The following is a 15,366-nucleotide window of genomic DNA, read 5'->3' as shown; positions in this document are numbered from 1 at the left end:
CATTTTGGACCTATGAATTATTTAGAAGTAGATCATTTAATTTGCAGATATTTGGATTTTTTGTGTTTTTTGTTTTTAGATATCTTCCTATTGATTCCTAAGTTGATACCAATGTGGTCAGAGAATACACTGTGTAATTCTCATCCTTTTAATAAAAGTTAAAGTTGATGGCCCAGCGTAAGATCTAGCTTAATGAATGCACAATGTGCACTTGAAAAGAATATATATCCTGCAGTTGTTAGATGTAGTGTTGTGTAAATGTTAACTAGAGCAAGGTGGCTAATAGTGCAGTTCAGATAATTTTCATCTTTCACTGAATTTTTGTCTAGTATCAATTGCTGAAAGGGGGAGGTCTTAAATTTTCTGCTAGGATTGTGGAATTGTCTATTTTTCCCTGTAATTCTGTCAGTTTTCGCTTTGTGTACTTTGAGGCTCTATTATTAGGCACATACGGTGGGTAATTATGTCTTCCCAATGATTTGACACTTTTGTCATTATGAAGTGTCTCTTTTTATCTCTGGCAGTACTCTTTGTCTTGAAGTCTGTTTTATCTGATATTAAAATAGTCATTCCAGCCTTATGTTTGCTGATTGTATGATACAATTTTTTTCATCCGTTTACTTTCAATCTATAGATGTCTTTATATTTTAGAGTGTGCTTCTTGTAGGTAGCATGTAGTAGGGTATCACTTTTTAATTTACTCTGTCAATTGCTGACTTTTAACTGGAGTGTTTAGACTGTAAACATTTAAATTAATTATTGATATGGTTGGATAGTCTACCCTTTTATTTTTTGTTCTCTGTTTATCTCTTGTTTTTTGTTCCTGAGTTTCTTCTTTTGGATTATTTGAATGCTGCGTGTCTGCCCCTCCTCTTGTATTTTTAAGAGACAGTGTCTTGCTCTGTTGCCCAGGCTGGAGTTGGTGGCACATTCATTGCTTACTGGGCTCAAGTGATCCTCCCACCTCAGCCTCCCAAGTAGCTGACATTACAGAGGAGTGAGCCATCTACCCCAGCCTGTTTACCGTTTCTTTTTTTTTTTTTTTTTTTTTTTGTTGAGACAGAGTCTCGCTTTGTCGCCCAGACTGGAGTGCAGTGGCCGGATCTCAGCTCACTGCAAGCTCTGCCTCCCGGGTTCACACCATTCTCCTGCCTCAGCCTCCCGAGTAGCTGGGACTACAGACGCCCGCCACCTCGCCCGGCTAGGTTTTTGTATTTTTTAGTAGAGACGGGGTTTCACCGTGTTAGCCAGGATGGTCTCGATCTCCTGACCTTGTGATCCGCCCGTCTCGGCCTCCCAAAGTGCTGGGATTACAGGCTTGAGCCACCGTGCCCGGCCTGTTTACCATTTCTGTTACTCTTTCTTCATTCTTAAAAATCCAATTTTCTCTCTCTCATTATTTTTCTTCAGCTGGAATCATTTGTTTTAGCATTTCTTATGGAGCAGGCCTGCTTACAACGAATTCTCTTAGTTTTATTTCTGAGGACATTTTCACTGAATATAGAATTCTGAATTCACAAATTTTTTCTCTCAAGATTTTAAAGATGTTTCTTTTTCCTTTTCTTTTTTCTTTTTGGAGACAGGGTCTCACTCTGTTGCCACGGCTGAAGTGCAGTGGCGCAGTGATAGCTCACTGAAGCCTCAAATTCCTCAGCTCAAGGGATCCTCCCACTTTAGCCTCCTGAGTAGCTGGGACTATAGTTGCATGGCACCACACCTGGATAATTGCTTTAAATTTTGTTTATTTTTATTTTTTTGTGGGTACATAGTAAGGATATATATTTATGTGGTACATGAGATATTTTGATACAGGCATACAATGTGAAATCACATCATGGGGAATGGGATATCCATCCCCTCAAGCATTTATCCTTTGTGTTATAGACAGTCCAGTTACACTCTTTTACTTATTTTAAAATGTACAATTAAGTTCTTAAAATTATTATTATTTTTTGAGACGGAGTCTCACTCTGTCACCAGGCTGGAGCACAGTGGCGTATCTCGGCTCACTGCAACCTCTGCCTCCCAGGTGCAAGCATTTCTCCTGTCCCAGCCTTCCAAGTAGCTGGGACTACAGGCACACGCCACCATGCCCAGCTAATTTTTGTATTTTTAGTAGAGACGGGGTTTCACTATGTTGGCCAGGATGGTCTTGATCTCTTGACCTTGTGATCCGCCTGCCTCGGCCTCCCAAAGTTCTGGGATTACAGGCATGAGCCACCACGTCCAGCCTTAAAATTATTTTTTGTAGAGACAAGGTCTTGCTATGTTGCCTAAGCTGGTCTTGAACTCGTGGGCTCAAACAGTCTCCCTGCCTTGGCCTCCCAAAGTGCTGGGATTACAAGTGTGAGCCATTACACTGGTCCGATTTTAAAGATACTCTACTGTCTTCTGGCATTCTTGGTTTCTGTTGAGAAACCCATGGTCATTTAAATCATTTCCTGTAATGTAGTATGTCACTTTTCTGAAGCTTTCTAGTTTAAAACAAAATCTTTGGCTTTGAATAGTTTCTTATTTATTTAAAAAAGTTATTTTGAGACAGGATCTAACTCCCGTTGCCCAGGCTGGAGTGCAGTGGTGCAACCTCTGCTCACTGCAGCCTCATCCTCCTGGGCTCAGGTGATTCTCCTACCTCAGCCTGCTGAGTAGCTGGGACTATAGGTGCCCCCCACCACAACTGGCTAATTTTTTGTATTTTTAATAGAGATAGGGTTTTGCCATGTTGCCCAGGCTGGTCTTGAATTCCTGGGCTCAAGGGATCTGCCTGCGTCAGCCTCCTAAAGTGCTGGGATTACAGGCTTGAGCCATTGCACCCAGCTTAGTTTTTTTATTTTTATTTTTAATTTTTTTGTTTTTTTGAGATGGAGTCTCGCTCTGTCACCCAGGGCGGCTGGAGTGCAGTGGCATGATCTCGGCTCACTGCATCCTCTGCTTCCCAGGTTCAAGTGATTCTCCTGTCTCAGCCTCCCAAGTAGCTGGGACTACAGGCACCCACCACCATACCCAGCTAATTTTTGTATTTTAGTAGAGGTGGGGTTTCACCACGTTGGCCAGGCTGGTCTCCAACTCCTGACCTCGAGTGATCTGCCTGCCTTGGCCTCCCAAAGTGCTGGGATTACAGGTGTGAGCCACAACACCTGGCCTAGTTTATTTTTTACTGAAGTAAAGTATACTTATATAATTTATCATGTTTACCTTTTTTTTTTTTTTTTGAAACAGAGTTTCGCTTGTTGCCCAGGCTGGAGTACAAATGGCACGATCTTGGCTCACCACAACCTCCGCCTCCCAGGTTCAAGTGTTTCTTCTGCCTCAGCCTACCTAGTAGCTGGGATTACAGCATGTGCCACCATGCCCAGCTAATTTTGTATTTTTAGTAGAGATGGGGTTTCTCCATGTTGGTCAAGCTGGTCTTGAACTCCCGACCTCAGGTGATCCACCTGCCTCGGCCTCCCAAAGTGCTGGGATTATAGGCGTGAGCCACCACGCCCAGCCAATATATTTATATTCTTTTTCTTTTTTTCCTCTTTTCACTCCCCCATCTCTCCTCTCCCCTTCCTGGCTGAATAGTTTCATTAAGATGTGTCTTGGTTGGGTACCGTGGCTCATGCCTGTAATCCCAGCACTTTGGGAGGCTGAGGTAGGAAGATTGCTTGAGCCCAGGAGTTTAAGACCAGCCTGGACAACAAAGTGAGACCCCGTCTCTACACACACACGAAAAAGAGTGAGCTGGGTACCGTGGCACACACTTGTGGTCTCAGCTACTCAGGAGGCTGAGGTTGGAGGATTGTTTAAGCCTGGGAGGTGGAGGCTGTGCTTGAGCCACTACACTTCAGCCTGAGTGACAGAGTGAGACCCTGTCTCAAAAAAAAAAAAAAAGAAAAAAAGTGCTTTGGACCAACCTGGGCAACATAACAAGACCCTGTCTCTATGAAAAAACACAGAATTTAGTGGATATGATGGTGTGCACCTGTGGTCCCAGCTACTCAGGTATGGTGAAGTGGGAGGATCACTTGAGCCAGAGAGGTCCAAGCTGCAGTGAGCCATGTGCCACTGCACTCTGGCCTGTAGAACAGAATGAGACTGTGTTTCAAAACAAAACAAAAAGATATGTCTTAGTATGTTTTTCTCTGAGTTATCCTATTTGGTGTTTGTTGAGCTCCTTGAATCTGTAAATTTATATCTGACCAAATGTGGGGGATTTTCCACCGTTTTTTTTTTTTCAAATGTATTTTTCTGCCTTCGTATCTTTTGCCTCTCCTCTGGGATTACAACTACACTTAAGTTAAAACTTTTGGTATTAGGGTTCTGTGGACTGTTTTTCAATCTTTTTTTCTCTTTGTTCTTCAGACTTTTTTTTTTTTTTAATTATTATTTTTTATTTTTTTGAAACGGAGTCTCGCACTATCACCCAGGCTGGAGTGCAGTGGCGCGATCTCTGCTCACTGCAACCTCCACCTCCTAGGTTCAAGCCATTCTCCTGCCTCCTGAGTAGCTGAGGTTACAGGCACCTGCCACCAGGCCCAGCTAATTTTTTTGTATTTTTAGTAGAGACAGGGTTTCACTAGGTTGGTCAGGCTGGTCTCGAACTCCTGACCTTGTGATCTGCCTGCATCGGCCTCCCAAAGTGCTGGGATTACAGGCGGGAGCCACCGTACCTGGTGGAGACTGGGTCATTTCTATTGAACGGTCTTCAAGTTCACGGACTCTTTCCTCTGTCATCTCCATTCTATTACTGAACCTATCTGATGAGTTTGTATTTCAGATACTGTATTTTTCAGTTCTAAGACTTCATTTGGTTCTTTTTTACGGTTTCTTTTTCTGCTGATGATTCCTACCTTTTCCTTCATTTCTTGTGTGTTTTCTTTATAAGAAAGTATTTCTTTTTTATTGAAAGTATTTGATAGTCCCAACATCTGAATCACCTTGGGGTTGGCAGGGTTTGGTCATCTGTTCCTTTGAAAATTGCTCACATTTTCCTGGTTCTTTGTGTGTTGCATAATTTTGGAATTTATCCTCATCATTGTGAATACTTCTTGTGTAGATTTTGGGTCCTATTATAATTCTTCTGGGGAATGTTGCTATTTCTGTTTTTAGCAGGCAACCCTGCTTCAGATTCAGGCCAGAACTTCTGTCTTGCTTTTGGAGGCATTGGTTAAAATCTCAGTTCTGTTCTTTATGTCTTTGCTATGATGATTTGGGCTGTCCCAAACGTGAATAGCTCAGGGGCTGGTCTGAGACTTCTGCAGGTGTTTCCAATCTTGTTTCAGTTCTCCAGGCTTTTGCTGCTTTGGTTTGGGTCACATTAGAGTTCAAATCTTATTTTGGTTTTCAAAGTCTTTGCTAGGCTGGTACGTATGGATATATGCCACACATTCATGGCTAAGGTTAAGTTGTGACTTGTGTGGATTTATACACTGAATTAAGGGATTCTCTTTTTTGCCTGTTTTCTCTCCAGCATTCCCCCCACCCCCAGACCCCCAATTCTGGTCCGCAGGGACCTTTTTTCCTGATTTACCTGGTCAGAAAGAAGGGAGTTTCTAGAATTAAAGCTGCCCATGCTGCTCTGAAAGTGGGGTTCATCCTCATTGCAAATTCATACTTAAGGGAAAAGGACAGAACTGGAAAACTCACCCCATTTGGGTCACTTCTCCCAACTTTGACTCCCCTGCGCAATTTACTTGTTTTTGTTTGCTTTACAGAGTCCAGTGAGCAGGAGGGGTGGGCCTTAGTGGGCTTAGCTGCCCTTCCAGAGCCAGGACTTCTGTGTATTAAATTTGTGTTATTGGACCTCATGTGTGGAGAGCCGAAACTCATTCTTCCCTGTCTGTAACATACTGACATAACCAGTCTCTGTTGTGTTTATTCATCCCCATTTCCATCCCCTCCCTTCTAGAGGAAACTGTATAAACAAGTGTGATGTTTGCCCTTAAATATTTATGACTCCTTTAAAGATAAGCTTTAAAATAAGCTACTTTATGTGTGGATTTGTTTTTAGCTTGCTGAACTGACATTGTGCTAGAGATACTGTTTTGTTTCTTTTTTCATTCAACAGTATCTTTTTTAGTTATGTTCATGTCTCTATGTGTAGAATTGCTTTATTGCTTCTAACAGCAACATAGTATTCCGTAGTAGGCATCTGTCACATTTTACAAGGATGGTCACTGTGTTACTTCCAACTCCCTGCTGTCACAAACAAACCTCTCTATGTGTAATTCTTATTAGCTCTACATCTAAAGTGTTATCTTGAATCTGCCAATTCAAGGTAACTTTTTTCCTTTTGTTTACTCTTTCTCCCATGGTCTGTCTCCATAGAGCAGCCAGAAGGATCTTTCTGAACCGTAAATCTAAAGTAGGCCTCACAGGTATTTAGCTGGAAAAGGGAGGTTCTAGGAGTCCATAGACAACTCTTGGAGAACTGCTGCTCTACTGCATCTTGAGCCACCTAGAAGAGTGTCTGATGCTTTGTAGTTAGAGAGTAATGTTTTTTAACTGTCATACTGACTGGTCTTAGATTTTGGAATTTGGATTCAGCTGTATACCAAAAATCTCTGGCCAGATTAATTCATGCAAGATAGCATCCATCCTTTAGCTGTGGAAGCTAAGTATCATGTTGCCTAAATAAGATAGGGCATCAGGTTTTAGGGAGAATGCTGAGGGAGAAGGAAGATGGGTCAGATTAGGGCCTACAGACTATTCTTTTTCCTTAGAAATACCCTTTAGTTACCATCCCTCTGTCAGAGAAAGAGAGAGGCTGGGACATACCAGGTTACAAATCCAGGGAGTCTTCCGAAGGGTCACAGAACACTTTATTGCTTCACCTACTTTCTTTTCTTAGATAAATCTAGGAAGGATGTCTAGTTGGGCTGCAAAGTGATCATTTGTATGTACTGCTTACTCTTTCTGATTACAATGAAGTGTGATAATAATTGTACATGTTGTGTTAGATCAACTATTGTTATTGTTAGGTGATTACAACTTACATTGTGTTTTTATAGCAGGCTTCTTAGTTTTCTGCACAGGTAACCAACTTGGTTATAATATAAAAGAATGTATAGAAATTTTGCTCCAGACCTTCCTTTGTGGTATATATTTTTATGTTGTATTAGTAGCAGGACCCAGTGCTCCATAAAGGATAATAGTTTCCAGTACACTATCCCTCATGATGACTCTTTAAGTGGTTCATCGTCTGCCTCTTCGTGTGAACCAGTGAGTGATTTTCCAGCATCTTTCCGAAAATCTACCTACTGGATGAAGATGAGAAGGATCAAGCCAGCTGCTACTTCTCATGTCGAAGGTATCAATATCAGTGTTTTAATCTGAAGACAGGTCACTTCCTAAAGTTATAGTTTGAGATTATTGTAAATACCTCTTAAGAGTATTAAATGCCGGCCGGGTGTGGTGGCTTATGCCTGTAATCCCAGTACTTTAGGAGGCTGAGTTAGGCGGATCATGAGGTCAGGAGATCGAGACCATCCTGGCTAACATGGTGAAACCCCATATCTACTAAAAATACAAAAAATTAGCCGGGCTGGGTGGCAGGCGCCTGTAGTCCCAGCTACTTGGGAGGCTGAGGCAGGAGAATGGGGTAAACCCGGGAGGTGGAGCTTGCAGTGAGCCAAGATTGCACCACTCCACTCCAGCCTGGGCGACAGAGCAAGGCTCCGTCTCAAAAAAAAAAAAAAAAAGAGTATTAAATGCCACATATTTGTTTCTCATTCGTGATTTAAAAAAATTTAAGGTGTTAGGCTATTGCATCCTGTCCCATTAGCTTCATGAACTGCTATGTGATAGAGTGAAATTCTGCTAATCTTACTTCTCTAGGTTATACTTAGCATTTGATTTTCTTCTTTGTAGGATTTGAACTTTCTCTTCTTCTTCTTCTCCTTCTCCTTCTTCTTCTTCTTTTTTTTTTTCTTTTTTTTTTCTTTGGGACGGAGTTTCACTCTTGTTTCCCAGGCTAGAGTGAAGTGACTCAATCTCAGCTCACCGCACCCTCCGCCTCCTGGGTTCAAGCAATTCTCCTGCCTCAGCCTCCTGAGTAGCTGGAATTACAGGCATGTGCCACCACACGCCTGGCTAATTTTGTATTTTTAGTAGAGATGGGTTTCTCCATGTTCATCAGGCCAGTCTTAAACTCGCAACCTCAGGTAATCCTCCCACTTCGGCCCCCCAGAGTGCTGGGATTACAGATGTGAGCCACGGCGCCCGGCCCCCCTTTTCTTCTAGTTTGATCCTCTGTTGATGATTTAGGGGCTGGTGTAAGGGTTATTCAGGGGAGAATATTCTAGATGGTCACACTCTCAAGAGTCCTTGGTAGCTAGTCCTATCTTGAGCAATTGTTATCCTCTTGTTAGCCTCAAATCAAGATTAAGCAAAACACATTGCTTGAATGCCCGTATTATTCATAAGGAACAATGGATGATTTGGGATAGATAACAATATAAAAAGAAAGAGGGAGTGGGTCAGTTAATGAGAAGTTACACCAACTTCCCTAAAAAACGTTATAGACATTTCTCTGAGGCCTGTGTTCACTGACGATCTTTCCCTCTGATGGTCTTGTGAGTGATGTTCTGAACACAGGTCTAGATGTTCATTTACAAAGTGTGCTGAGTTTTTGTTTTGTTTTTGTATGGTACTTCAGGGTCAGGTGGAGTATCAGCCAAGGGAAAAAGGAAACCCAGGCAGGAAGAAGATGAAGACTATCGAGAATTTCCTCAGAAGAAGCATAAGCTTTATGGTAAGGCAGTAACTTTTCTACTTCTTTTTCCCTGGGTGACTGAGCTTTATTCTTTGAGGATAAAGGAAAGAGAAGCCTTAGTTTGAGCCCTTCAGTGACCTCTGAGCCCTTTGAATTGTTTGGGAGGGAATGGCCTCCATCCTGCCTCGTTATACCCTTTCATTCTGTCATGACTTAGGCAGTCAGTCGGTTGAGGGACTGGGAAATAGGGTGTTGAAGAGAAGGAGAGGGAAGAGATTTTGCTATTAGCAAGGGTGATGTGCTGGGCTTCAAGTTTCTGTCTTGTGTCAGGGAGGAAGCAACGGCCTAAAACTCAGCCCAATCCTAAATCCCAGGCCCGTCGTATTCGGAAGGAACCACCAGTTTATGCAGCAGGTATGTTTTCTTTTGGAAGTTTTGTGGGATGTAGTTCTCACATTCTGATTTGTTGTTGGTGTTGTCTGTGAAGGAATGAGGTGCTAAAGCATTTCTTTAAGGAGGCAGTTACTAAGGGCCCGAGTTTGGAGTCAGACAGACTTTTGCTCAAGTTTTGGCTCTTCATTAACTTTGTGACCTGCCTTAATTTGTTTAACTTCCTCTTGCCTCAGTTTCCCTGTCTATGAATAGGGGTAATAAAGGCAGTCAGAATTGTTGTGAAAATTAAATGGATAAAAACATTTAGCATAGTCTCAGGCACACAAGAAACACTCAGCAGACAGGCTGTGACATTTCGCAGTATCCTATTGTTATATCCTGTGGTGAAAAATGTTGCTGCCTAATTCTTGAAGCCACTGAGCTTTGGAGTGGTTCTCAGGTGGTTTTTATCATGGTGAAATGAGTAGGAGTTTTCAGAAACTATTCACTGTCTAAAAAAATACTACTTTTAGAAGTTATACCCAACAAGAGTCTCTTCATTATAGTCTGCCAGGAAAAGGAAAAACCATTTTATAATACTTTTCCTAAATCGTGGGATTATGCTTTTTGTTTCTGGAGAATACTGCAGATTACAAAGTGTTTCTTTCTCTCCTTTGTAGGCAGTTTGGAGGAGCAATGGTACTTAGAAATCGTTGATAAAGGCAGTGTCTCCTGCCCTACCTGCCAGGCAGTGGGGAGGAAGACCATAGAGGGTTTAAAGAAACACATGGAAAACTGCAAGCAGGTTAGATATTTTGGCGTTTCATAACTGTTACGATATTTTTACCCAAACTTTAGACCTCTTTTGCTGTGTTGGATATGCTGGTTATAATGGATGAAAAGCAGCATTGTATAATAAAGGAAACATAGGCTTTGGATCTGACAGAGTTAGGTTTGAATCTTCTCTTAGCCACATACTAGTGTGACATTTAGCTTTTTATATGTAGACTTCAGTTTCGTTTGTAAAATAGAGAAAAAGTAATAAATACAAAGTAACAAAAACCTTATGTAGTCCATGAGAGGATAAGAAAGAAGTAACACAGGGCTAAGTGCCTAGCCCATTACTTGGCAAATATTGGCATTCAGTTAATGGTAATTCTTATTATTTTATAAGTGAATTGCCTGTATTTTGCCCTTGAAGATATGACACTGAGTTTCTGGGATTTTGAGATACAGTGACTATTGAGTTTGAGAAATAAAGGAGACATAGATGAAAGCATTTTAGTAGGACTTTGTGACATTCTGTTTCTCTGTGGAACAACCTAGCACTGAGCAGTATTTTTCCTTCTAGGAAATGTTTACTTGTCATCATTGTGGGAAACAACTTCGTTCACTGGCAGGGATGAAGTATCACGTCATGGCAAATCATAATAGTCTGGTAAGAGTGTCTTCTGTCTTTTGTGAGTGTTTGAATGTCTTTTTTTTTTTTTTTTTGAGATGGAGTCTCACTCTGTCGCCCAGACTGGAGTGCAGTGGCACGATCTTGGCTTACTGCAACCTCCACCTCCTGGGTTCAAACTATTGTCCTGCCTCAGCCTCCCAAGTAGCTGGGATTACAGGCATGCGCCACCACACTCGGCTGATTTTGTATTTTTAGTAGAGATGGGGGTTTCTCCATATTGGTCAGGCTGGTCTTGACCTCCCGACCTCAGGTGATCTGCCTGTCTTGGCCTCCCAAAGTGCTGGGATTACAGGTGTGAGCTACCACGTCCAGCAATTTTTTGTGTTTTTAGTAGAGACTGAATTTCACCACGTTGGCCAGGCTGGTCTCGAACTCCTGACCTCAGGTGATCCGCCCTCCTTGGCCTGCCGAAGTGCTGGGATTACAGGCGTGAGCTACTGTGCCCAGCCTGGATGTCTTTTACTTACGTAAGTGTAGATATCTCAGTGCAGATGGCTCTGGGATTTTATAAGGGTGTGAGTAAGAAGAGCCTTTTGATAAAAGAATTAATGCACAACGAAACCTTTGCGTGAATCCATAAATATTTGTGTGTTTAGGTTAGCTCCAAAGGTTCATATCCTGGGAGGTAGAGGCTCAGAACTCTTATTTCCATTATATTCACTTCTTTTGTTCAGGAGAAGATGGAGAAAGCCAGGAGTCAGATAACTTGGGCTTCATTAGCACCAGCTTAGCTGCCAGTCCAATCCTTGATTCTCCTCTGATATTTTTTTCCCTGATATTATCTGATATTATCTTTTCCATGAATCATCTTCTTGTTTGCTTCTCTTGATTTCTAGCCCATTTTGAAAGCCGGAGATGAAATAGATGAGCCAACTGAGAGGGAAAGGCTTCGAACAGTTCTAAAGAGACTGGGAAAGCTCAGGTGCATGCGTGAGGTAAGGGCCCAAGGACAGCAGTTCCTTCTCCCTGAATTCTCAGGTCAACGTCTTCTGTTCTTTCCATTTCTTCTCTTCCTCATTGTTGACTTCCTACTTCTGCACTATCTTGGTCTCTTGAATCATTAATAGTTCTTTATTTTCTTCCTCATTTCCAAAAAATTATTTTTATTCCCCTTCCCTTTGTTTGATGGGGTTTCCTTACCATCCGTTTTTTAATGTGATGAAGAGGATCCCAGTGACCCCTCACTGTGCTGAACTTTGGTATAAATTGCTGGGTATTTGATATTGGGATGGGGTTGAATCACAGACCAAAGAGAAAGCTGTGACATAGAGTAGATGCACAGTTGTAGTTTATCAGGGGCTACTGAGCTGATTGAAAATCATGGTTGATCAGAGTAGGATGGCCAGAGACAAGGAAGGGTTGTGCTGATGGGAGATGTTGGAGAGTGTCCACTAAAATCAGAGGGTCTATTTGTATTTTGTGGTGGTGCATGCTTTATGGCTGTTTAGACATTTAGGGATCATGTCAAAAGATGTAAGATTATAGTTTAGGCTTCTCTCCTGTGTTCAGAGTTGCTCCAGTAGCTTCACCAGCATCATGGGATATCTCTACCATGTTAGAAAATGTGGCAAAGGGGCTGCAGAGCTGGAAAAGATGACCCTGAAATGTCACCACTGTGGAAAACCATATAGGTCGAAGGCTGGACTTGCGTATCACCTGAGGTCAGAGCATGGGCCTGTGAGTACTGATTCCTTTCTATACTCTGCATGGGGATGTATTTGGTGGTGAGTCCTTAGCCCTCTATCTTCCCATATGTGTTTGCTTCCTCATTTGTATCCTCTTTTAATTTCTGAATGCTTGTGTTCGCTCTTCTTTGTTCTTTCTTTGTCCTTTTCTTATTTCTGCCTTTTGAACATTATTAGATTAGATAAGTCAAAATTCAAAGTATAGTCCAGGCAGAAGTAAACTCATTATTATATATTTTATATCATATATTTTTATATAGTATATATATATTATATATAAATTTTTTTTTCTTTAAGAGACAAGATCTTGCTGTCTCAGACTTGAGTGCAGTGGTGGGATCATAGCTCACTGCAGCCTCGAACTCTTGGGCTCAAGCCATCTTCTTGCCTTAGGCTCCTAAGTAGCTAGGACTACAGGCTTGCGCCACATGCCCAGCTAATTTTTTTGTTTTTCATTTTTTGTAGAGACAGGTGTCTCATTATGTAGCACAGACCAGTCTCGAACTCCTGGCCTCAAGCGATCCTCTTATCTTGACCTCCCAAAGTGCTGGGATTATAGGTGTGAGCCACTGTGCCCAGCCCATTACTTAATTAATTTATGTATTTATATATTTTTGAGACGAACTTTCTCTCCGTTGCCCATGCTGGAGTGCTGTAGAGCAATCTTGGCTCACTGCAACCTCTGCCTCCTGGGTTCAAGTGATTCTCCCACCTCAGCTTCCCAAGTAGCTGGGATTACAGGCGCGTGCCACCACGCCCAGCTAATTTTTGTATTTTTAGTAGAGATGGGGTTTCACCATGTTGGCCAAGCTGGTCTCGAACTCCCGATCTCAGGTGATCTGCCCACCTCGGCCTCCCAAAGTCCTGGGATTACAGGCGTGAGCCACTGTACCCAGCCCCATTGTTATCCTTTTAAAACTAAAGGCATTCCCCCATAGCTAGAGCTTTTATGAGCATCTGTCCAGCTGGTTCCTCTTTCATTTTTTTGGTTTAATTTTTTTTTTTTTCTGATTACATTTCCAAGGTTTCCTACCCTGTGGTTTATTTTTTTTTTAGAGTCATTTGTTAAGATGTAATTTACATATGATAATGTTTACCATTTTAGTGCATAATTAGTAAGAATTTTGACACATGTATATAGTCATGTAACCACTATCACACTCAACACATAGACTAGTCAGGGTTCCTTAGCTCACACCTGTAATCCCAGCACTTTGGGAAGCTGAGGTGGGCGGATTGCCTGAGCCCAGGAGTTTGAGACCAGGTTGGGCTACATAGTGAGACCCTGTCTCTACAGAAAATGAAAAAATAAGCCAGGCATGGTGGTGTACACCTATAGTCCCAAGTACTTGGGAAACTGAGGTAGGATGATCACTTGAGCCCAGAAGGTTGAGGCTGCAGAGCTGTGATTATACCACTGCATGCCAGCCTGGGTAACAGAGTGAGACCTTGTCTCAAAACAAACAAAAAAAAGATGTTTTATAATTCCGTCACCTCCTGAAGTTGACTTGTGTTCCTTTAGTCAGCCTTTTCCTTCAGCTGCAGCCCCTGGCAACCACTGATCTATTTTCTGATCCTATAGTTTTACCCTTTTCAGAATGTCCTGTAAATTGAATCATACAGCCTGTAGCCTTTGAGTCTAACTTCTTTCATTTACCATAATCCATTTGCGATTCATCCATGTGTTGCATATATCACTAGTTTATTCCTTTTTTTTCCTAAGATTTCATTGTATGGATGTTTCAAGTTTGTTGTTTATCTACTTACCGGTTGAAGAACATTTGGTTGTTTCTAGTTTTTGACAATTATGAATAAAGCTGCTATAAACATTCACAGAGGGTTTTGGGCTGGGCACAGTGACTCATGCCTGTAATCCTAGCACTTTGGGAGGCTGATGCAGGTGGATCGCTTGAGCTCAGGAGTTCGAGACCAGCTGGGCAACATGGTGAAACCCCATCTCTATAGAAAATACAAACATTAGCTGGGTGCGGGTGGCACACGCCTGTAGTCCCAGCTACTTGGGAGATTGAGGTGGGAGGATGCCTTGAGCCCAGGAGGCGAAGGTTGCAGTGAGCTGAGATGGTGCCACTGCACTCCAACCTGGGTGACAGAGCAAGAACCTGACTCAAAAACAAAAAACAAAAGGATTGTTGTGTTGTGTTTTGTTTTTTTTGAAACAGGGTCTTGCTCTTTTGCCCAGGCTGGAGCCACCTTGGCTCACTGCTACCTCTGCCTCCTGGGCTCAAGCTGTCCTCCCACCTCAGCCTCCCAAGTAGCTGGGATTAACCACGCCCAGCCAATTTTTGTATTTATAGTAGAGATGGGTGTTCGCCATGTTGGCCAGGCTGATCTTGAACTCCTGGGCTCAAGTGATCCGCCTGCCTCGGCCTCCCAGAGTGCTGGGATTACAGGCGTGAACCACTGCACCTGGCAAAAAAGGTTTTTATGTGAAAATAAATTTTAATTTCCCTTGGGTAAATACTTAGGAATGAGATTTCTGGGTCATATGATTAATGTATATTTAACTCATAAGAAACTGCTGCATTGTTTCCCAAAGTGGCTGTGCCATTTTGCATTCCCACCGACGAAGTATGAGAACTCCAGTTGCTTTGCATCCTTGTCTACATTTATTATTGTCAATTTTATTTTTTGATCCATTAGTAGTACTGTATGTGTAGTACTTTACTGTGGTTTAAATTTTCATTTCCCTAATGACTAACAATGCTTAATGTTGTTGACCATCTTTGCATGTGCTTACTGGTGATTTGTATGTCTTTAATGAAGTGTCTGTTCAAATTCTTTGTTCATTTTTGGGGGGAGGATTTTTGTTGTCTTATTAAGTTTGGGATATATTCTGGGTTTTTTATCATTCCGGATACAAGTTCTTTATCTTTTTTTTAACATTGTCTTTTGAAGAATAGAGTTTTAAATTTTGATATAGTTCAATTTATGTATTTTTTCATTTATGGAAAATGCTTTTGTTGTATCTAAGAAATCTTTGCTTAACTCAATGTATAATTTTCTTTCCTTTTTTTTTTCTTGGATAGAGCCTCACTCTGTTGCCCAGGCTGGAGTGCAGTGGTGTGATCTCAGCTCACTGGAACCTCCGCCTCCCGGGCTCAAGTGATTCTCCTGCCTCAGCCTCCTGA

General features: G+C 42.0%; 1 protein-coding gene across 34 annotated transcripts in view; it reads left to right on the top strand.

Moving 5' to 3' along the window:
• ZNF512 (zinc finger protein 512) overlaps positions 1-15,366 on the top strand; it is a 39,268-nt gene that overhangs the window by 7,043 nt on the left and 16,859 nt on the right. For 17 of the 34 annotated variants that reach the window (XR_013402880.1, XR_001438985.3, XR_013402883.1 and 14 more), the window contains 7 exons: positions 7,107-7,294; positions 8,642-8,737; positions 9,029-9,112; positions 9,751-9,875; positions 10,422-10,508; positions 11,369-11,467; positions 12,042-12,209. Coding sequence is in view for 24 of the 34 variants with exons in the window: in XM_028831829.2 (XP_028687662.1) it covers positions 7,107-7,294; positions 8,642-8,737; positions 9,029-9,112; positions 9,751-9,875; positions 10,422-10,508; positions 11,369-11,467; positions 12,042-12,209 (847 nt within the window). In the remaining 10 variants the exon portion in view is untranslated. The remainder of the gene's footprint in view (positions 1-7,106; positions 7,295-8,641; positions 8,738-9,028; positions 9,113-9,750; positions 9,876-10,421; positions 10,509-11,368; positions 11,468-12,041; positions 12,210-15,366) is intronic. The other 17 variants (XR_013402882.1, XR_013402881.1, XR_013402884.1 and 14 more) reach the window with 3 other exon arrangements.

This window comes from Macaca mulatta, chromosome 13 (genome assembly GCF_049350105.2).
Source record: "Macaca mulatta isolate MMU2019108-1 chromosome 13, T2T-MMU8v2.0, whole genome shotgun sequence".
Lineage (NCBI taxonomy): Eukaryota > Metazoa > Chordata > Mammalia > Primates > Cercopithecidae > Macaca > Macaca mulatta.
The sequence above is the reverse complement of the archived record's forward strand: the minus strand, read 5'-3'. Positions and strand labels throughout refer to the sequence as shown.